Genomic DNA, 23,284 nt, shown 5'->3' with positions numbered 1-23,284 from the left:
AGAAAAATACATCAGGTACAGTTCAAACAGAAGCATATTTCATCTTGAATATAGCACACATTTACAGCCAACTTGGATTCTTTTGGTCCGATTTGACGGTTAAATTAGAAAACACACAATTTGAAGAACAAGGTTTGAACCAGTCATATTTAAAGGGTTAGCTCAAAAAAAGTACCAACTTGCCAAGCTGTGCTGCAGAATGCTAGATTTTGCATATTCTATGAGCATAATGTTTCCTGTTGCTGTGGGTGCTCTATAGGAGCATAGTTCACCCTTTCACGGCAGTAAAATGCATGTGCAGTGTTTGGAATAGTATCACTGTACTCTAAAACAAAATACATTATGTAACAATTTAGCTGCCATTGTATGAGGCTTTAACCAGCAGTGGGCAGTCCTCAAAATGCACACAAAGGATTTCATAGATGTGGGTAACCCACCGAGTGACCATACATGACTATGACTCCATTCCATCTTCCTGATTCAGGTTGTGTTTTAACATGTCATGTCACAAAGTCAATCTACATATATCTATTTATCTATCTACCCTGACTATACAGTGTTTGTATTTGCTATTTCCCATGTAATTTCTTACTGTATGTGATTTCTTAGACAAGATGTATATAGTTATATTCACTACAAAATAGTGTTTGACTGCATTTTTTTTTATAAAACAAAGAAACTAAAGAAAAAAACAACAACATGTCAAGGTATTTTCTGACATTTTGAAATTCTGGATCATGCAGAAAAGAGATTTTTCAGGTAGTGGACAGGAAATGTCAGTCACATCTCTTTACGTTATGCTGCAAGACTTTCAGTAACCATGTTCCATGTAAACAATGCACTGAATAGTATTATGCATGAAATAATTTGAACCCCAGTCAAGCATTTTGGAAAAACAAAGGAAAGGGTGTGTTTCAAAAGTTCTATCGCAATTCTGTCTCATTTATGGCTGTTTTCAACTTTGGCTTTTTGGTTTAACTGTTGAGTTGACTGTTGATTTAACAAGGAAAATAATATTTAGTGCTGATGATAGATTTACCATAAAGTTAAATCCAATAAAATCTAAATAGTATACTCTCTTAAAAAAAAAAAACATCTTGGGGCGGTGTGTGGCGCAGTGGTTAAAGCGGCCGCCCCATGTAGAGGCTACAGTCCTCAACGCGGACGTCCCCGGTTCGAGACCCGCATCGGGGAGAGCTTTCCTGCATGTCATTCCCCCTCTCTCTGCCTCCCCCTTTCCTGTCTATCTCACTGTGCTATCAAATAAAGGCAAAAAAGCCAAAAAAATATACTTAAAAAATAAAAAGTCTGTTAATTGAATTTTTTTTTAAAAGTGCTTTTAGGGCTTTGAAATGCACAAAGATGAACAAAATATAATTAATTTTTAGAACTTCAAAACCTCATGAAATTGAGTATATATTATTGTTGTAAAATTGAAATAACATTAGTGAGTCACCTTTAATCTACATTGCAAGTGGTTCATATGTAGTCTGTTGTTCTAGATACAGTATATCTCTAAGCTGAAACATCTCATGAAGAGAAAAACAAACATTGCTCTGTTGTAAACTCTTGTCTCTGTAAACACTGGTGTTACACCAATGGATACCTGAACGTTGATGCATAAAAAGGTGGCAGTAACAGGCAACACATCAGTCAGAGCTATCCACATGACCACAAGAAGGTTCAAAGAAATATTTTTAAACATAAAGTGGACCTAAGAAGATGTCAGGCTCGCTATAAGGTCTGAGGTCCAGCAGAGAATATAGAGCCACAATGACATATTGCAGCACAGTATTTCTCAGTGCATTTTCTCACGTTGACATCATATCACATAAAGCACGAAAAACATTGTTCCTATTTTAGCGATATACAAAGCTAGTCTATACCATGACATAATAAACCTGTGTGTGTGTTGCACAGAAAATAAGCACATACTGTATATTGCATTGTAAAACATAGTACCAAACGACAGCTTCTACATGTGCATAAAAGGCTGATTACCATATTTCTGATGCTTTTAGGCTTCACGTAGCAGTTACTTAGCCTACCCATGACTCTGACTTAAAAAGAGACAAAAGACAAGTTTACCGCACAAGAAAAACAAAACACTTAGACAAACAAAGCTGAATCCACCCTTTAAAGGGAAAAAAAACCCAAGCCATTGAGGGGCAAATATGTCCAGCGATTCATGCGTTCACAATTATTAAAATAGAAAAAAAACAAGCAAATAATACAAACAAAAACATTAGAATATTTTTTTTAAAGGAAAAAAAAAGGTCAAGGTCAACAACTTTTTTTTTCAGTTGATTTACTCACATTTCCCAAAACATTTTTGAATTCACACTGTGTGAGAGTAACGGTGAAAAATGCTGGCACAAGAGGACCTTGATGCACACCAACAGACATAATGTAGCAGCTACAGATTAGCCTTTTTTAAAGTGTAGGGTATTGATGGGTTGTAGTTATATAGTGTTGTAGAACATAAATTATACTCATTTTATGGACTTTTTAATAACAATTATACCTGGACTGTATTTCAATAAAGATTCTATAAAATACATTTTAGGGATTGATTGATCCCACCTGGCACAATATTGTGAAAATGCCCTGCAATTCTTTTGAATGTTCTCATGAGAATTCACACTATATCTGTATCTTAAACTATTTCAATAATAAACCTTTTTGCTACTCAGTGAATAACAGTATACATACAGTTCATTTAGTCAGATTTACTCTGGCCTGCTGTCAGTAGCAGATAGAGCTACAACACGGGAACATGACCAACACACCTCTGCTCACCGCTGTCCTAAAATACAAATGTTTCCCAGAATTTAGGAAAAACTGTGTAACAGTAGAGAGCTAACAAAATATTCACTGATTACGTAAAAACAGCTCTTTTAAATAGACTATCTATATAAGACTTTTCAAAAATAATTATAATTTTGCTTTTTTCATATTTCTGTTTTGTTTTGTTTTTTAAAATGTTTTTTACAAGAAGGCAGTTTAATCAAAGACAGGGCAAACAGGTCCAGTGCACATAACAGTCACAGGGGGTGTTTGGTATAAACTTTCATCAATCAGTGGTTTAAATAAATGCATAAAGTGCAAAAATGACATATGGGGCACAGCTGTGAGTGAAACCAAATGATTCACTCACTGAGAAAGACACAGAGGATTTTTTTATAGGGTAAATGCGTGAAGCCATATTAATTAATGCAGAACCAAACACCAGGGATACACAAAACAAATCGATGAAGGGCGCGCACACACACATACACACACACACACACACAACACGAGCATGACGAAGAGACTGATATTCAGTGTCAGCGCAGTGCCAAGGAAACAAGCAAAGTCATATATAAAACCTACAACAGTACACCACATCTCCTCTGCAGGGAGAAAAGGAACAGGTGAAAGATTTTTGGTCCTACAGTACAGTACATAAAGGCTAGATATGAGAGGCGATGAGGACGACAGGATGGCAACAACACAGCTGTACAGATGTGACCTAAATACATTCTCATTGCATCAACAATGCTGTTCTAGGATAGAGGCAGTTCAATTGTCAGGAAAAAAAATATATATCTCAACTACACTGAGGTCACATCTTTGGGAGTAATCCAGGAGAGTTTCCACTGTATGTCACACTCACTGAGCCTTTTTTTTCCTCTGCACGTCACTAGTCTGAAAACAATACGTATAGTATTTCAAAAGAAACTGAACTTGGCACCATCGTTGTGCAATCTCTACGAATCCTGCACACTGGCTTCCTCGATGTAAGGGTTCATTGTATCCGTCTCATTGTACAGTCCTCAATCAATCACTGCAGTTTTGCATAGATACTATTACGCAAAATCTAATCACATTCTGTACATGTAAAATGCAAAACGAAACAAAGCCTGTAAACATCTATTTTATAACAAAGAGTTCATTTATCTGTTCAAATCTGATGATAAATGAATGGGATAAATGATATGGTAGTGACGATGGATGAAGAGTTAAATATCAGCACGCCTCAAAAGTACAACTACAGTAATGCAACTGTGAACAAACCACCTGTAGAACAGTAAAAATGACTTTTTTCTCATTGACATAATAGAAAAAAAAGTCAAGCTATTAAGGCAAAACAAGTATGCACAGTGATTTGTGATTTCATGCATAACTGATGACTGATATTTACTATGGTAAAAATCAAAATTCAGCACTTCCTAAAAAAAAAAAAAATCAAACAAAAAAACAACAATAATGACTCATTGTCTCCACATCTTCAGTCTAATCGAACTGGATCTTATTTTGTCTCCTCCATCAAACCACACAGAGATCAGCACAAAATGAAAATCTGAACTAGCACAGAGGGAGGTTAAACTTGACGTGTGCTTCCTCTGAGATATCAAGCTACTCTATGTTAACAGATGAGCTGTGCACTGTAGTTTGTGAGGGCTTCGCTCTGCAGACAGAGCTTAGTCAGTCATTGATAGAGATTCGACACTCCTTCCCCTAATGATATTTTCACCAAGCTCCCTCAAATGAAAACTACTGTAGGTATCTGAAATAAATCAAAACTGGATGACACGAAAACCACGAACATGATTCATACCATTACTCGTATTTCATCAGTCGTTAATCATCTCTCCGGCTCTAAGGAGACGGGGTGGGCTGGCAGCAGTCTTCAAAGAAACAAACATTTCGTTGCATTTTCTGACAATACTGTTTCTCTCTGATGGGGTCTGATTGGGTTGCTTGGTGTGGAATCGATGCTAAGCCCAGACGAGGCCTTTACCAACACCCTCCAGAAATCTGCTCCTCCCAGTTTCATTCCCCCAGGTGAGATATTCTCTCCTCCACCCTCTCCCCTTCCCCTTCCCTCCCTCCGCCTGGGGCAAACAGCGTTCACACACCTGCGCGTGAGCATGTTGTGCGGTGGTTAGAGCCGGTCAAGGCGAAACGCGTCCTCCGTGGCGGGGTCAGCGAGGACCATGTCTGGGTCGTTGAGCATGTGCAGGCCGTCGAGTGTCAGCGGGTCGATTTTGAGATCGTCCAGCGGGAACTGGGAGTCGACATCAAAGCTGACATCTGTGGACAGCGAGCCTGTCAGGTCCTTCGGCAGGCTGGGAGGAGACTCTCCGCTCACTGCACAGAAGCAAGACGGCGGATTAAAAACAACATCACTAGTTCAAGGCATTAGTCGGCAGAATCTCTGACTAAATCAATGGCAGCAAGACAAGAAGTTGAAAGGTCTGGGGATTATGATTTGATAATGACTTATGAGGTCTGACATCTTAATTATACATTTCAATAAAGGGGCGATTCACAACCGACACCGTTCAGAAACAGCTGAAGGGAAAATTCAGCTTCAAAATTCCTGTTAAAACAAGCTTACTGGTTTATTTCCAGATTTACACAGGTTTAAGTTATATAGTTGAGTTTTTTTGTCACTAATGACAAAAATCTCATTTACATAGATTTCTCTCTCCCCTCATTATAAAAGCTGCTTACCTGTGTCAAGATGGTTCATGTGTGGGTTGTGTTACTTTCTAGAAACTCACACATCAATGTTATATTTAGATATTTAATGATGTTATAATAGTGTGACAGTTTATTGGGGGTATACTGCGTTAATCTAATCTTTTATAGCAGCCCTGCACTCAGTCATATCGCTCTGAAGCTTATAATGTTTGGTTTTGGTTGACACGCTGTTGAGAAACAGTTACTGCACATGGACGACATATGAAGCACAACCTGTCCTCTGGGGTGAGGATCAGTACGGTTTAGAGTCTTCAGGGTGCCACTTTACAACAAGGCTCTCTTTTTTAATTAAGTAGTTATAAACCATTCATAAATCCCTTTTAAGGGGTGTCTTTTTAAGCAAGATTAAAGAGGCCACGAGATGTCAAAGCAGCACCTGTGAGAATGATGTTGGGGATGTTGCCATGGTTACTGTAGCCCAGCTGCTGTGAGTCTTGAAGGTTGCAATGGCCAGTCAAACCCATCATAAGCGCCTGGGAGTAGTTGAGGGTGGAGGTCTGGTTATACAAGCTGTCAGAGTTGATGGGGGTTTCAATCATGTTGAACTGCTCCAACTGGCAACACACAACAGAAAGAAAAGAAACCGGTTGAACATATTCTATCACAACATAATCCAACATGTGCTCACTGCAAAATGAGAGCAGGTAGAAGCACGGACAACACAGACAGCGGTCGTACCTGTTGAGAGAGAGCACTGGCCTGAATGGACGGGAGCTGCTGGTCGTAGAAGTCTGCAAACACGCTGCCCAGTATGGAGTTATGCTGCAAGAAGAAACAGACCACAACTGTTAATGGACACACAGGTAGTTTAAAAAAAAAAAAAAAACCTTGTGCGGACCACTGGTGTGAACATTAAGTTACAGTTGTAAGCAAAGGTTTGAAAAAAAAGTGAGAGTGCATAAACATGTAAACAGCAGCCCATCTATCTGCACCAACTTCTTTTCAGTGGCCAAACGTTTGCATACAACTGCTGACATTTAACGTAAGATGTTGAATATGAAAAGGACACAGTCAAAGCAGTCACAACACTCAAACAACAAACTGCTTGAAATCATCTCGTAACATCTGGAAACATTTTTCCTTTTTTTGAGCTGAGTTTGCTGATACACGACCAGTTTATCTAGGCTAATGTGTCCTGTGGTCTGTACGTGCTTGTTTGTGTAGGCTACATGTTGCAGAGGAGAGTCTGTAGAACTGCTGCACTAAAACGTGAACAAGTTTAGACGTGTACTAACAAAAAAGGGGGTGACACAGAAGAAGAAACGTATTATTGAGAAGAAACATTTTCATTCCCAAAGGATCTTTCAGACACAGACATGTGACGTATGAGAGTCTACCAAGACATTTGTAGCCCGCTGTTTTAAAGGTTATAGCTACAACTTTTTCATCAAAAGGATATATTTTTCAAAAATAATGCATCCACAGAATGTCTAGAGGGGTGCAGAATAAAAGTATTAATTTTACTGAAGTTTTTTTTAAAATAGCATATAAATAATTGTTCAATAAATTTTGGCGGGTCCGAAATATATAAATATTTACATCTGGTTACGTTGGCAATGTTGGCATGGAATGATCTCTGTGGCAACAGCATTAGAACGTTGATGTCATGTGTAACTGGCAACCAGTAAAACGGAAGGTTGGAGCGAGAGCAGGCAGTGTGAGTTCTACACCTACTGGCCAGGAGGAATTAAACTTGTAGCTATCACCTTTAATAATAAATACAAGCTAAACTAATCCATGATATTTCACTGAGTGAGCTAATTAAAAGATACTAAGAGCCACTCCATGTCCAGAATACTTGCACAGATATTATTGAAATGTTTTTATTTTTATGTTGTGTGCAACAAATAACTAAATGAATTGATGACTAAATTAGTAAGCAAACAAATGTATAAATAAAAGATGGGTACATCTATAATTTGGAGCTATTCCATGCCCTGTTCCATTATTCCAAAGGTCAATATACATGTAATACTGATAAATGGAAACCCATTAAATGTCAAAAATTAGTTAGCTCCACATAATGACAGTCACCTCCTTCCACATGAACGTCCTCTGCTGGCCTTGGTGTTTTAATTAACATGCACCATATGGAATCAAATTCACATGAAATAAAGTGAATGATTGAAAATATAATCCACTTGTGACTTTACTCTCTCTCCTCTGACTCATTCAATGCATAGTGATTCTCCTCAAGTCCCTCATTTTAATGTCCTCATTCAACCAGCAGCAGAAATTCTCCTATTTCATCGTGGCCTCTTAATGTATAAGTAATTGGATCATATTCTCAGCCCGTGCTCCTCCTAGTTCAAAACCAAATTATCTGTGTGTGCTGCAGATGTCCCCACAGGGCAGAGCAGGATAATAGAGCACACAGCCTGTCGGTTGTGGTTTAGCCCGTGGATAACCTCAGGACTACGAGTGAGCCACTCAGGAAAGAGCCCGGTTGGGTAAGCAAACAGCAGGACAAACATGTACAAATGCACGTGCACACAAACACACACACACACACACACACACAGTCATCACTGTCACTCATCCATCTTTCTCTTCCTCAGCATTTCAAGGATACAAACTCACACTTACAACTCAATAGGAAGTGCTTATTTAAAACAATCTGATCGTTTAAATGTTTTCTATATTTTGATTTAATACTTACATTTTTATTTTCACAACTTTTTATTTTATAATAAGAGCAGTGAGTTCCAAATCTCAAATGCTTTAAATACTGAGTCTGAAAGAGATTATCAACCCTGATCCAATGTTTACCTTGGGTGTGTTTAGTCTATCCTACAGCACCACCCTGCAAGCAAGGCTCAGTTTGTTGAAATCCAACCATGGAAATGATCAGCAGCTTCTCCTCAAAAAGTGCTTCAAGGGGGGTGGGGGGCTCACATCTCTCCCCCCACCCTCCATGCCAACTCAAATCCCCATGCTGGTGCAAACCCACAACAAACACAAAGACCGGATTAACATCAAAACTCCGCCATAGTCTCATATAGCAGGACTGGGGAGGAAAACAGTGGAGATGCAACGCAAATACCACAGAAGCAGCAGAGGAGGAAGGTCAGGGGACACAGCTACACGACAACACATCGATGACACTGAGTGTTTGGAGACTGGTGGTCAGATCTGGGCAAAAGAGGAACTACTTCACACTTCACAATTTACCAGCATGTAATCTTGGCATCCATCTCTGTACTCACATCATAACACTGTTAATTTTATTGTGTGAATTCATGTGTAAAGTGAGTTTTCTCCTATTGTGTTTCTTTGACTAGATAATGTTTTACTTTATCGTGTCAGAGCATGAAACGTACAGCTGTAACTCTGTTGTTTATGTTTGGAAACTTTGATTGGCAGAGGCTTCCAGCTATTTCCTGCAATGACATGTTAAAATGTAAGCTTTGATTGTATAAGAGGATCTTATTACCATGGGTTTTTCGTTTGTTAAACTGATAAAAAGTGACTCTATTATGTGGGAAAATATCCTGGGTTGATTTCATTCATGTTCGGTCAAGTTTAACTTTTTTTTTGCCCAGATCTACTTATGTCGACACATTAAAAGCAGCTGTAGGGGGGTCAACAGAGTCCTACTTGGCAACCACAGAGCTACAATGCAGGGGGACGGTGAAGTTTATACAGAACGAGCCAGCAGCTCGTTGGTTCACACGCCCTTACTTGAGGCGAGCCTCCCGGGGAGAAGCCTTGATTGGAGACGGGGGAGGTTGGAGACTGATTGGCAGAGGATCCGACCCTACTGCGGTACTGTTGGAGGGAGGAGGCCTGATACAAGAGGATATGTTTGAGTTATTCACAGTGGAGGATTATCTTTGTTGGCGCCTGTGTGTGTGTGTGTGTGTGTGTGAACGTGCTCATGCTGGATATGTATCCGTGCTGCTTGTGTTACAGTCTTCCAGAAGGTTATACTTTTCCCAGCATCACCTCAGTAGGAGATAATTAACAGCAGGAACCGCTGACTGAGAAAATCACTGAAATATCATCTTTAATGGCTGCAGCGCAGAGTATTATTATTATTATATTATTATTATTATTATTATTATTATATATTATTAAAATAATTGAGGAATGTGTGTGAGAAAAACAATGTGAACACCATGCACTTCATGTCACATCAACCCTGGAAAAAAAAGATCTGGGAGAAACAGTGAAAACTACAGGGGATTAATTAGGAGAGGGAGAATATTGCCAGCAATCCAAGCAGAGCAGCTGAACACTATAAAACTGGAAGATCAGAGAGAACCGACTCTGTTCCTTTGTTCTCTTCTGTCGTATCTGCTCTTTTCAGTGCACTCATCCAACTAAATGAAAAGAGGATATTTGAACAACCCCTCCAAAAAAAAAGATGAAGATAAAATTGCAGCGAAATTCTATTTAGATAAAGAAAACCCACTCGATTTAGGCAACACACGACCATAACTGTGTCATGCGAATATCATGTTACTATCAAAGTTACTATCACGACAGATAAACTTTCGAGTAATTCAGAGGTGTATCAAACGAGAGTGATAATCTCTTATCACTAAAAGGGGGTTCAAATCACAACAATCCTAATCTACGCACAGATAAGCTATCAAAATACTGGTAGCATGAGATATAGAAGTGATAAAGCAGTTCAAAGTCTCTTGATGCAGATATAAACTAGAGCAACAGACCTGCTTGAACCCTCATGAAACTGACAGTGTACCAGTAACATAGGCTGGAATTGGAGGAGGAGATGTCAAACACCATCTCAGGAAAAAAAAAAAGCAGTGCATCACAGGAGCTAGACAGCTACACATAAGATTCTTTACTGATATGAGGGGGTTTATAAACAATGTTAAGGCTAAGCTGCAGTCCCTCTGTGTCTCCTCACAGTGTTTCACTTGACCCTACGCAGCAAAGTCTATAACTGAGATGAAGAGAATGTAGGCCACTTCATTTCTGCAATAATCCAAACACATTCCCACTGCAACATAAGTAGAGCAGCAAGGAGCCAAGATCCGGAAGATGCGCAGCGCCGCGCTAAAGCATTTAGATTCCTTGATGGTTTACACATGTTGTGCTTCATGCATTAATTCTGTTATTTTGTCTTAGTTCTGTGCAAAGTGTGCCAAGTAAAAACAAAACTAAATTATGAAAGAGACAGTAAAATTTGTTGCATCTTTGATGTTGTCTTTCCTCAGTAAATTCACCCTGCAACAACTTGTGCACAATGTCAACAAGTCTGAATACTTTGACAAGGCCGTGTGTGTATTCACTGAGACCAACAAACTGATCTCACCTGAAAAAACAAAAGACACAAGAAGTGGTCTGAGGGTTGTATAGGGGGGTTGGGGGCATCATTGGCAGCTAAAGTCATTAAAACCACATCTGATTCAGACAGATGTGTGCGCTGCTCACCGTGTTCATGTCCACGGTCATGTTGGTTTGCGAGGACGTGTGGTTGTCTGATGTGGAGCAGGAGTTCATGGAGGACGGCAGCTGGACCAGACCTGTCTGCTGGAAAAATAAAGAGCGGAGCCATAAATAGATAAAGACGGTATGGAGTAATCAAGTACCACTTTATAGTTTTAATACTGGCTTATCACAGATACAGTACATCAGTATCGGCCTTTATAGTGCATTGGCAGATGTGTCAAAAGAATTAGCAGAAGCAAATGGCTACAGGCTGCGTTGCTATTTGTATAAGGACATTTTAATCCTAGCTTTAAATATAAATGTGTATACGTATATTATTATGGTTATTTAACTTTTAGTGGTTTACTATTCAAAATTGACCATCATTTTATTTTATTCTTACTGTTGTATAATGTAATATCCCTCATATCTTGAACTTATGTTTGTCACAAATCTTTAATAAATAGATCTGAGGAATCTTGGCTAGACATGTTGTTTACATTATAATTAATTACATACAGTACGCTATGTGTCACATTGAATATCAAACACCACCAGACGATGTGAGAATAATGGTTAAATGTTAATAACTGTATCAAGAGAGTGTAACATTAATCAGAATAAGACATGAAAGGGGTCTAAGTTTTTAATCATGACTACGTCAACAAATCATGATCAAATCATTCATTTATGAACTGACACTACATTACATCAGAGCAACTCTGCATCAAAGGGGTTTTCTCAGAAGTGTTAAAGTGAAGTGTGGATCAAAGGACAGAAGAGTTTGCAGACAGCAGAGGAACATCGATGAAATTTAATGAACGTATTTCCTCTTTCAAAAATGTCCTGCGGGAACCCTCGGGATGGTACAATTTTTGTTGGGGGGAGACTGAATCACAGAGTGTGTCTCAGGGATTATCAACCACAGCTCAGAATATACTGAGGTGGTAAACAATATAACTGTTCCTAGGTCTGTTCCTGGCTGGTAATTAGGAGATTTATTTTACAGAAATACGCTTTGTTAGCAAATGACTATCACAATTATTTGCTACAAGAGATGTCCCATTTTGCAATTAGTTATTTATATTTTCAGATTAAGGAGATTATTCCAATAATGATTATAGCTGAAGGTCAGGACAAATCACCTTTATTAACAACAGTCCAGCATTTATCTAAGATGTTGTTAATTTTACAAATTGAGCCGCAGTGTAATTAGAGCGTTGTTGAAAGTTTTCTTTTAAAAATTGCAATGGACAGTCTGGTAGTAACTCCTGTTTATGGAGACCTGTCTACAAAGAAAATGATCGGCTGAGATACAAAATGTTTTTGACACCAATTTAAAGCAGTAGTTTGAAATTGATTTGTTTCATGCATTTAACTGCGACGTGTTCTTGCAAAGTGGCAATTTTCTGCATAAATATTGCAGAGTCTCTTGGTGTGGTTGGACTTTATTCATAGATGTGATCAAAATATTTCAGGAATTAAAGAATTTGTGGCCTGACTGACAAGGATGAGAAACTATAAACTATAAACAAAGCCACAATTATGAAAAAGAAAAGACAGCTAGCCTTGTTTACAGCACCAGTAAAATTTGTCAATAATTTCAGCAATTTCGGAGTTTGAGGTGTTTTCAGGTATTAATGTAACGCTAAGTGCATCTCAAATATCTCTATTCCAAAACTTAAAGCAGAAGTAAGCGATCTGGTCGTTTTGGCTAATGCTGCGTTCCAGGCAGGCCTTTGAAACCGTAAATTACAGCTTCAAGTCACAACTTACGACTTTGTAGCGTTCCAGGCAACCCGCAACTCGCGTTTCTCCGACCTGATTCCTGTGAAAGTGCGGTATAACGGCCACTCGTAACTTCCGACCCGTGAACTCGCACCAGATCGAACTGGTACGACTTCACAGGTCGGAAAAACACGAATTACGGGTTGCCCCGAACGCACCATAACTTCTTGTCAGCCGACGGAGTTAGCAGCCCCCGCCCTCGTCATGGATCTATTGGTCCTCGTCCCTACGTCACCACATTCACGCGCATCCCTTGGCTGCACACACAGCCCTTCATGCCGTTCTCTCTCCTCATTGGATAAAAATTGTAGGATACAAGAAAAGTTTTCTCCTCGGCTCAGAGCAGAGCAGAGGGACTGAGAGACCCGTGTTTCGGTCCAAACACTCTATGTAAGTGATTGCTGTCGGAAGATATAACTATTTAAGACTTATACTAACACAAAAATATCGCTTACTTCTGCTTTAAATCAGTCTAGTGATGCATGTCAGCTGTTTACGTAATTCTTTGTATTAGTTGATGGAAACTAACTTGCTGGCTCTGAAGAGTCTGGGTGGACGGCTGCTGGCTGAAGAAGGCGTACTGGGACAGCTGCTGCTCAAGGTTCATAGCGTTGATGGCCGCCTGGGGAGAGTCCAGCAAATAAAGATAAAGGATGAGGCTCCCATATTTCAAAGAACAGGAAGTGGTTCCAATATCTTACAGAAAAACGCCTTGATTCCCAAATTAGCAGGCTGCTCAGCTGCCTAATTCATCATTATTTCACACCTACCCAATGAAAAAAATCATGCCACTGAGGTATTTAAATGCCACAAATATAACCTCCATAGTTAATCAAATTAAATACACAATAATCAATTAAGCCTGGGTGATTATTTCTATTCAGGTCAGAGAGCCGGTCTGTACCTGAGAGAGAGTGAGAGGTGGAGATGTCGGGGAGAGCTGCAGGTTCTGGTGCTGGTGGGAGTCTCCTGCATTCAGAATAAGAGGAACCATGTCGTCCTGCCCAGGCTGTATTTCCATGGTTACTGTGGGCTGAGAGGTGTTCACTCCTACCCAGCACACAAACAAGGCACAAGGAAAGAGTTTTCTTAAAAGCGTGCGCACACACACACACACACACACACACACACACATACAGAGAAATGCATGCACACAGACAAACGTACATACACAGCCTGAAATTGGCAACTAACAAGTGCCAAATTCTGAGATACTGCATTTAATTAATTACAGGACAGTCAGATTTTTTCCATAGTGCTACCTTGCGTATTAGCCAGGGCCTGTGTGCTGTTGGAGGAGCTGAAGGAGGCGGCTGCTGCCTCGTCCGAGTCGAGCGGTGTGGGCAGTGGAGGAGGGAACTGGATGTTGGTAAGGTCAGGCAAAGAACCGCCAGTGTTGTGGACTGCTGGTTTTAGTGATGTGGTCAACTGCTGGTCCGGAGACGGGAATATGCTGCAGGAAACAGAGGGATGTATTGAACTGAATGGTGACAACAAGCCCAATAGTCTCTGAAAAAATGCAATCAGAAACATAAACACCGGGCTGCTTAGGGCCTTGAAAATGTTCTCCAAGATAAACAACTCCTGAGATATTTGGACTTCATGTATTTGGCCGGTGGTATTTTTGCTAATGCTTTGGCTCCACACTCTCATTACTTTGGCAGTCAGATAAGAATACTACCGGTCAAACGTTTTACAACACATCAGTTTTTCCAGCTGTGTCAGTGTTTCAGAAATTAAAGCATGGAACAAACAAATAAACACATCTGGAAAAACCATGGAGTCTTCTTGTTGAGCTTAATTCAATTTTTGTTTTGGCTTCTGAACACACGTGGTGGTGTTCTTTCTGCAATGGAAATTAAACATTTCAAGATTATCCCAACAACAACACTGATGCAGAGGCTCTGGTGCACTTGTTTGTGTTGCACTTGTAGTAAATTTTGCTTCCACTCTCTGCCCAGTATATTTTTTGGGCATTTTTGCCTTTATTGGAAGGTATAGTATAGAGACAGGGGGAATGACATGCAGTAAAGGGCCACCCGATGCGGGATTCAAATCGGGCACTCGATGCGGGATTGAAATAGGGACCAACTGCAGCGAGGACTGTAGCCTCAGTATATTGGGCACGTGCTCTACCAACTGCGCCACACAACGCCCCCTTGAACTGCTTAAATTTAAATATAAACTAGAATTGGATGCTGGAAAACTTTTGACACAAAGTGCAAATTAAGATGACATTTAATTACAGTCAAATGGCTTCAATTTGAACATGTTTTATTCATGTTTGTTCTGAGAATGGATGTAAATATGCACATCTGTCTGCTCTTTAGGACCCTGATCAATTCAATATGTTAATCATTAAGGACCCTGAGAATGGCTAAAATGAGGAAAACAGTTAAAATACTCACTGGATCCCAGGAACCTTGCAGGGCTTGGACCTTGAAATGTTCTAAAGGGGCAGAAAAACAACAGCTGGAGTTATTCTGGAGACAGAGAAATCTGACAGAAAATCATTTATCTGTTTGTAGATCGTTTTTCACCTTTTTACAGTCCCAGTTCTGTTCTTGTGAATCTTCATCGCCCTCTTGTTTAAGTATTTCAGACCCCGGTACAGTGAGCAGGAGAACTGGAGAGACGGAGAAAAACAAATCTCCTCAGTCTCTTGGGTATGCAGACGTCCAGCCCGTTTGAGCTTGTAATAATCACGGCCCACATGTCCTCAAATAATGTGATCGAATGATATTTCAAGAAGACAACAGAAAACCGGGGGGGAAAGAGGGATGGGGAGTGTGACATTAGGAAGCAAAAAAAACATTTTCAAATGTAACTACTGAATGATAATAATGGGTTGCACCAAAAGGTTTCCAAGGAGATTCGTACAAATTCAATCGAAGTGCATCAAATTAAAATAATCTGCCTCTCACAGCCATTAGCACTGAAATACATCGGACACTTAGACGCAGTCTGTCTGCTCGGCAGTCATTTTCCTTCACTGCCATCAAAGCCACATTCAAACCCTTTCATCATACGCTGGAGGGCACTCGACTGAACCATCAAGAGAAGGCACCAAAATACCACAAAAGGAGACACAACCACCACCGACAGCAGATAATAAGAGAAAAACATCTGAACAGTCTGCTTAAGAATTGTTACATTAAACGCAGACTGCAGTAAGAGCGCGCTTTACACAACAGAAGTTACACGATGAACTGTGTGTGTGGTACAGGCCTATTGCAGGATGTTTTCACGTTACCCTCACTTATGTATCATTCTCAGCAGTTAAAGTGCATAATGTCAATGACCCTGTCCTCGTGTGAGGTAACAACTTTTAAAATGTCGACTCTTTCAGATCATGCGTACCTCGTTTTGGCTGGAGCTCCTGTGATCCTCCGGTGAATGAGGCCTGCTGGGCTGGGGTTATTGTGCTCTGGTGCAGTGCTGAGTCAGAGTTTGCCCTGCAGCACAAGAATTTATATGTCATACAGCGTGACGTAAAGTTAAATCATACAGACTTATGAATGCTGAGCATATTGTGTCAAAAAGCAGACAGAGGACATCGCAGTGAACTGTGGAGCTCTGTATCACATACACAACTGAAGAAGAAACAAATCTCAATTCAGCCACGTTGACACATTTTTAGAACCGTGATAAATAGGGAAACAAAGTCACACTTTTTGACATAATGTTTCTTGCAAGGGTTTCAGATCTAAATCTCTTGTCGACTAAATAGAGCCTGACACTTTGTACAGCTGTCACATGTACAGTATGTCAAATGTGTTTGGTTTTTAACACAGAATCTAAAATAATTTGAATGTGTTCTTCTGTTTTTTTAATGAAAATATACTGAAAATATATCTTTTTTTTTCTGTGGCTGAAAGTAAATGTGTAAATGGTGCAATAAGTTTTCAAACTCTCATACGATTTTAAAAGTGTTGCAGTATGTTGAGAAAGACTGAATGTTAATCTGAACCGTCTTCTTCAAGATAAGGAAATAATACATAATGAGTCGGAGCTCTAAGGGAGACTCTGGGGAGGATTTATTACGATCATTTCTAAAAGAGTAAACATTAAGATATGCAGTCATACAGAGACAACGTCTCATGCCTGGAGGCTGTCTTACCTCCTCCAGCTGGTATCAGGTGGTGGTGACAGATATACTGAGCCATATGGACAGCTGTCAATGTGAGATCCCAGGTTAAGCAAATACAGCTGGAGACTGGAGACTGAAAGTCTTGGCAGAGTCAACGCATTTATCCCAGTGAATATTTTTAAACACATGAAGATATAATTAAAAAAGCAAAGTGCTGATCGTAGGTCAGCCAAACCAACGACTGATTTACATGAGAAATAATGAACTGTGAGCTTCACGTCGGGGTCTGATGTTCGTCAGGACTTAATTTACAATAATGACTACACTTGCTCTACATCTGTCTTACCCTCAACTAAACACATTCAAAATGTGCCTATAATTCATTACGAACTGAGGTCATTTACAAGCTTTAACAAAACGAATTAAGTGATTCTGGAGCCACAGAAACATCTGTAAAATTTCACAAGGAACCGTCTTGCAGTTGGAGCACTCCAGCTGTGAACATGCTGATGTTCTATTACACATATTTACCAACGTGACAAGTTATAATGATTGATCACCAAGTTCTACAGCAGTGATTAGATTTAAGCTGCGACAGGTGATTCACAGTTTCATTTTGTTGCAGCCTTTAGAGCAAATTATAACTTCATCCTTCTTGTTGGTAGCTGGAGTCTGACAGCATGAAAGGATATCTGGCGTCCGTGTTTGTCAACAGACAGGGGTTTTCGGTGGGGTGACGTGATGCGGTTCCGGTCCCTGTAGACTCTGTCCACCAACCCGTGGTGTCGTGTCGAGCGGTTTGTGTCCAGCCCTGAATCCTGACACATGACAACAGAGGAGAATTAGTAAGAGTCATTGTTTTTGTCCAAAATTTAAATACAAAATGCTGACAAAACATTAAAGGGAGTCATCGCACTGGCTCATGTGTTTCAGAGGTTTTTCTTGGCCCCAGTTACACTGCACTTGGCTCACAGAGAATAAACCTGTGTTCTGAGCTCCCTCGTCAAAGGGGATGAAATGTAACCTGAGGCAAAAATGGCAATAGAAAATCACGGAAAAGCTTGTGAAACTGAATATGAAAATTAAAAGAATCTGGAGAAGGACCCCTTTTGTTCTGTTTGCACATTTCTTAAAGTAAGGACCGTCGCACTGTGGCTGCTTCGTGAGGGAACTGAGTCTTGACGAGGAAACAATAGCACTAACTCCCACCATCTTCTGTCTAAATAATAATACTTCACCTACGTGGGTTTTGGAGGGTGTTAGTGGGAGGGTCTCATATTCACAGCCATACCTCGTATTTCTGTATCTATTTATTTTACACAAATTAAGCCAAAGTCTTATCAAGCCACTAATGCCACTAAAATCAATTGATACCTTCTAAATTTCATTTATTTTAGGATCATGTCATATATATTGTATACACTTGCCCCCTGTCCATGGGGATTTAAGGGATAAAGATTTTCTACACCCAGAGCACAGCAGTGCTGGATGAACATTTCTGCTAAGCGCTAATATTTCAGAAATTCAATACCTTTAGTTGCCTCAAGCAGGGCATTGTTTCCAATGTAATTTTGAGGGGAAAAAGGAAAAATGGAACTGCTTCTCTCTTTCATATTTTCACACACGGCACTGTAATACTGTAGTGGACAACACTGCCATCACACAGTTCGCACAACATTTGCAAAACAAAATAAGTGGAAAAATACTCATTTGTGATGCAGCACTGTGCGTCCATGACTAATTTCATTCATTTTAATCAAAGTATAATGTGGTGTTAAAGTAATATAAGACGTTTCAAGTTAGGTTACAGAAACAGATAGCCTACTTAATGTGGGCTGCTGCACAGTATAGTATACGCTCTGCACTCTTGTTGCTTGCATACACACATTGTATTACACATAATTTAGCCCAGGAAGCACCACAGTGTTTGAAAAGGCAAATTCATAGAGTGGCCACATGTTGAATAAAAACTGTAGGATATTGTTTGAACACAGACATTGGCAGAGAAAGGTCCCTAGAATAAACAGCTGTGGGTGATTACTGTGAAACTACAACTGGCACAAATTAAATGTTCACTTTCCATTCAAAACAAATCCACCAGGTTGTATTGTACAGAAACTGTTTCTAAAAAGATATTTGAGTTTGGCATCAGGGCTCCGACTTCATCACTCCCTGAGAATAGGATTTCATTAAAGTATATGGGAGTGATGAGCGACTATCTTAACCCGGAGCCTACAGGTGAATGCTGGGGTGGTGGTGGGGCAGAAAATAGGGTAGAGCCCTGTGAGATGCTGCTGTGTCATAGACGGGCAAAGAGGACGATGGGTAAGTCACCCATCTTAAATAGACCGCCACATTGAGAGGGTGTGCGTAATGATGTCATGAGAGTGACGCAGCGCAGCTCGAGTTGGCTGCCTGAACTAGCAGCCAACCCGAGGCTTCGCTCCATAACTTCTACCTGAGCCTGAGTAAATGTCTCACCTGAAAAGGCAAATCCATAATGCTGTTTCCAATCTGGTTGACGTTTGGCAAAGATCCTCCATAGTACTGACCACGGTTCGGTCCCAGCTGCAAATACTGAGTCTTCTGCAGCTGCAACTGGAGACAGCACAACACCAGGTAAGACAAGATGAAATGATGGCAACTTAAAGAAAAGAAAAGAAAGAAATATGACAGCACGTCCATGATCTAGTGACAGTACAACTACAAATTGGCTGCCAGACACTCCACAGGCCAGCAACAACAAGATGTGCTCAATCATATTATCAATAATGACAGCTCAATGTGATTTCCTGCAGGAAATTTTCACCCAAGATGCTGCAAAAGGGACATTTATGTATGTCCTACCCCAATCCCATTAAGCTCTTGCAGCGTGCGATTATGTTCTGTCGACAGCAACAGTGAAAACACCACACTGATTAATGATGCCTTCATCATGCACCTGTTCGAGGAGCCGAAATAAAGATGATGTTTACACCAAATGAGAGGAACACCACATTCATCCAACTAGCTAAAAATAAATGTGAGTTGTATGAAGTGAAAGTTTAACGCCGGCTGCTAAATTTACAGCTGTCACAGCAGCAGCATAGTGTGAATACCCCGTCTTTAACATGTGAAGAGACCTAAGAAACTTAAGGTGGAAGTGAAGCACTGCAGAGAGAAATCAACTCTGAGTGAACTTGCACATGTGTGAATTTCTAAAAGTAAACCCTCTGGAGCGTTATCACAATGTTTATTTCAAAACGACCTGCAGTTCCATTTCCCATTACAGCACCCATAATCGGTCAATTAAATTTTCTCATGCAAGCCCACTGCTCACTGTTGGCAGGGCAGAAAATCTAATAAAAAACAATTACTATGCCTGCATCACTGGTGTATTTTGATAAGCCTCTGACCTCAGAGTTTATTTGTTTAAATACATGCAAACCTACACTGTTGACAGAGGATTACATATTGTAACATCCCCGGATCAGGAAGAGGCCAGGCTTAATCTTTTTAACCACAGTAAGTCAGGTACAGAGAGATGAGAGGGGAAGGCTGAGGAGAGGGAGGGCAGTGGGTGAAGGGGGTGAAACCCTAAACCTGAGGCCTACTTCTCACAAGTCTAACTTTGGCTCGGTCAGGAGACTCTTTTAATTTGTCCATTCAATCATGAAAATAAAATTTCCAAAAAAAGAATATGATACTTAAAATGGTAATTATGACTCTACAGAAAATTAAACAAATTAATGATAATTTTGCGGCTACATGCCGATGTGAACAAGCTTTCTCAAAGCAACTTGTGACTTGTCACAGTAGGAAAAGCACAGCTGATGTTGTTGGTGACTGCAATGCCTAGCAATGCCTTGAAACTAAAGCAGTTAATTGGAAATAAGATGCTGTTCATGTTATTTACACCTGTGAGACAAGGGATTTTTTTCTCTAACCTGTTCCACCAAAAATAGTTCCACACCATGATATCACAGGGATATACCGGTAGCCTACTTTCCACATGCACAGCCCTTTTCCACTCAATACAGTGACAGTATACAAGATTATACACTAAGCATCACAGTACAGCTCCATGGTCAAAGTGTGTCTGCCCATCAGTCAGCACAGCAGCAGCACTACTGAAGCCCTGCCTCCATAGGCTTTATTTTGGAGGCCTGTGCTGTAGCCTATGTGGCTCAAATTCCACCTAATCTGGTTGCCTTTATCTTTGGCGTGAGTGTCAATCGTGTTGCAGCGCACACAGGCCTGAGGACCTGTCAAACAAGTTTACAGAGCCTCGGCGCACAAACACCTCGCCACACGTTTTGCCACAAACACTGCGGTCCTATACGGTCATTTTATATCACACAAAATAGGTGAACAGTTGTTATTTAAAGCGGTCAAACCGTCTTGACTGTCTGCATCTCCTCTCTGAAAACCATAGCTGCAGTTGGCCGCGCGCTGTCAAATACGCATGCACGCCCCTTCGCTTTCTACTTGCGTGGGACAAAAAATTGTAATAACTTTTTCGGACGGTGGTCCCTGTCGTCCATTTGTACACTAACAGCACTGTCACCTCCTGCCAGCTCTGGTCCTTATCACATGAAGGAGAAGACGGCGCAGAGGCGGCAGGAAGCGTCGTTTGTTATTGTTTACCTCTCCTGCCCTGGCTGCGTGCAGCCGCCGCGCTACTAATGCATATTTGACAGCTCGCTGAAAACAAACGGACAAGAGGCGGTGGGAGGTAGAGAGAGGGGGGAAAAACATGAACCGGTTTCGTTACCCTCGCTGCCCGGGTAATGCTGAGGTCTTTCATCACTTCTTCAAACGCCGCCGTCTCCTCCGCCTGCTTCTGGTTATGTAAAGCGATTTTCTCGCTGAATTTCCGCGGATTGTTCGAAGTCGCCATGTTTCGCTCTTCTGCTCCGTTTTCCTTCAATGGTCAGCGTCAAGTTAACCGAGGTACGGACACTGGACTTCCGGTTAGAGATGTTGACATAAGAGACAAACACCAGGGAGTGACTGCACTGAAAAGTTATGTGAAGCGGTGTCTCACTCACAGTCACTGTCCTGGTACAGAAAACACGTTATGGAGCTGTGACTAACATTATCCCACTGGGATGAGTTGACAAACAGCATTAGCTGCAGGTAGGCTAAGCTACTAGCTATAGGCTCAATGTGTCATTGTCTAGAGATCTTTACTGTTTTATTGATAGGATAGTAGGCTATTATACATTCAGTTTGCCTGAGTGTCACAGGGGCTGGAGCCAATCAGAGCTCCAGGCAGGGTTCACCTGGGCAGGTCACCAGTCCATCACAGGACTGACATATAGAGACAAACAATGTCACACCTCACATTCACAAATATGGGCAGTTTCAAGCTGTTATAGACAAGCAAAGGTGCATGTCCTTGGACTGTGAGAGAGAGCTGGAGAGAACACAACCAGGTACAGGGAGAACATGGAGACCGAGCTCTGGGGTTCAAACCCAGAGCCTTACATTGTAGCTACTGTAGGCCTACTTGCTGGAAATTATATCTATAAAAACACAGGTAGGCTATAGCTAATTATTAATATTAGACACTTGTGCTTCCCTCATCAAAATGTCTAATTTGAAGAAAACTCAATGAACTCAAATCTGCAAAATGATGCACAGATGGTTGGTTCTCAGTAGCTAAAAAAAATGAGACTGAAATTAGAAATAATCAATTTTCATTATTATTTTTTAATTAATTATTTTTAATTTTAAAAATACCTTTTTAAATAAAGGTGGTCTCATTAGTTGTCAAAATAGTGACAAACACCTGTTTTAGGTAGGCTACAGTGTGACCAACAGTCACTGTAGTCGATCAGTTGTTAATAGGGTAATTCATTAACCAACTTGACTAAATGCCAGTGGCATTACGTTTCTATTCCCTGACATTTTATAATTGTTGGGACAGGCACGTGCTTTTATTTTGAAGCCAAAATAGTCTGATTTCCGGTATGTATAGGGTTGTCTCTAGTAGACTTGATGCGGCTCCCTCGGTGAGGTTTTGCGTGCTCACGTCGCGGTGCGGGGGGTGTATGGAGGCGCACCGCACATCTGGACTGCGGAATACCCGCAAAATCACACTTTTTAAGAAAACGACTTTGTGTATGTTTTTTATATTTGTATTATTATTATTATTATTAATATTATTATTAATAATAATAGTTATCATTATTATTATTATATTATTATTATTAATAGTTGTTATTATTATTATTATTATTATTATTATTTGTTGTTGTTGCAGTAGTATAACATGTCTGTGCTACTAAACTGTTCTCCTGTTTTTCATGGGGAGTTGTAAGGAGATCATACGTGTGTCATGTGAGAAAAGCTTAAATTGAGTTTACCAGGGTTCATAACAGTGGACCAGAATAACCTTCCTGATCATAACATGACATCTTGGGCCTCTGGGGCTGCATGTGCACCCCTGCTGACTGAGGATAAATGCTGTCACAACACTGTCTCCCCCTGCTT

The 23,284-nt window shown here is 40.4% G+C and overlaps 1 protein-coding gene across 4 annotated transcripts; it reads right to left on the bottom strand.

Moving 5' to 3' along the window:
• Positions 1-2,982: 2,982 nt before the first annotated feature.
• On the bottom strand, positions 2,983-21,781 carry crtc1a (CREB regulated transcription coactivator 1a). 4 transcript variants are annotated; one of them, XM_085804197.1, is made up of 15 exons: positions 21,561-21,781; positions 19,289-19,405; positions 17,500-17,625; positions 16,838-16,899; positions 16,078-16,172; positions 15,258-15,343; positions 15,126-15,166; positions 13,980-14,170; positions 13,622-13,767; positions 13,247-13,339; positions 10,933-11,031; positions 9,211-9,315; positions 6,208-6,291; positions 5,906-6,083; positions 2,983-5,133 (listed from the first exon to the last, which is right to left on the bottom strand). In XM_085804197.1, the coding sequence occupies exons 1-15, from the start codon at positions 21,684-21,686 to the stop codon at positions 4,928-4,930; spliced, it is 1,755 nt and encodes a 584-aa protein (XP_085660323.1). In that variant the 5' UTR covers positions 21,687-21,781; the 3' UTR covers positions 2,983-4,927. The 4 variants fall into 4 exon arrangements, with proteins under 4 accessions (XP_085660323.1, XP_085660325.1, XP_085660324.1 ...); XM_085804198.1 differs by having other exon boundaries at positions 4,698-5,133; positions 10,933-11,028; XM_085804199.1 differs by lacking the exon at positions 9,211-9,315.
• Between the last annotated feature and the right edge of the window lie 1,503 nt (positions 21,782-23,284).

Source organism: Trachurus japonicus, chromosome 17, assembly GCF_045865225.1.
Source record: "Trachurus japonicus isolate A0001 chromosome 17, Traja_1.0".
In the NCBI taxonomy this organism is placed as follows: domain Eukaryota; kingdom Metazoa; phylum Chordata; class Actinopteri; order Carangiformes; family Carangidae; genus Trachurus; species Trachurus japonicus.
The sequence above is the reverse complement of the archived record's forward strand: the minus strand, read 5'-3'. Positions and strand labels throughout refer to the sequence as shown.

What these genes read in the sequence shown, in the direction of transcription:
- crtc1a (XM_085804197.1), bottom strand. Translation starts at nt 21,686, where the DNA reads ATGGCGACTTCGAACAATCCGCGGAAATTCAGCGAGAAAATCGCTTTA. An exon ending in TGCAAGGTTCCTGGGATCCA is followed by an intron (nt 14,171 to 15,125) that starts GTGAGTATTTTA and finishes TGTTTCCTGCAG; the next exon opens with CATATTCCCGTCTCCGGACC. An exon ending in CCAGTGCTCTCTCTCAACAG is followed by an intron (nt 6,084 to 6,207) that starts GTACGACCGCTG and finishes GTGTGTTGCCAG; the next exon opens with TTGGAGCAGTTCAACATGAT.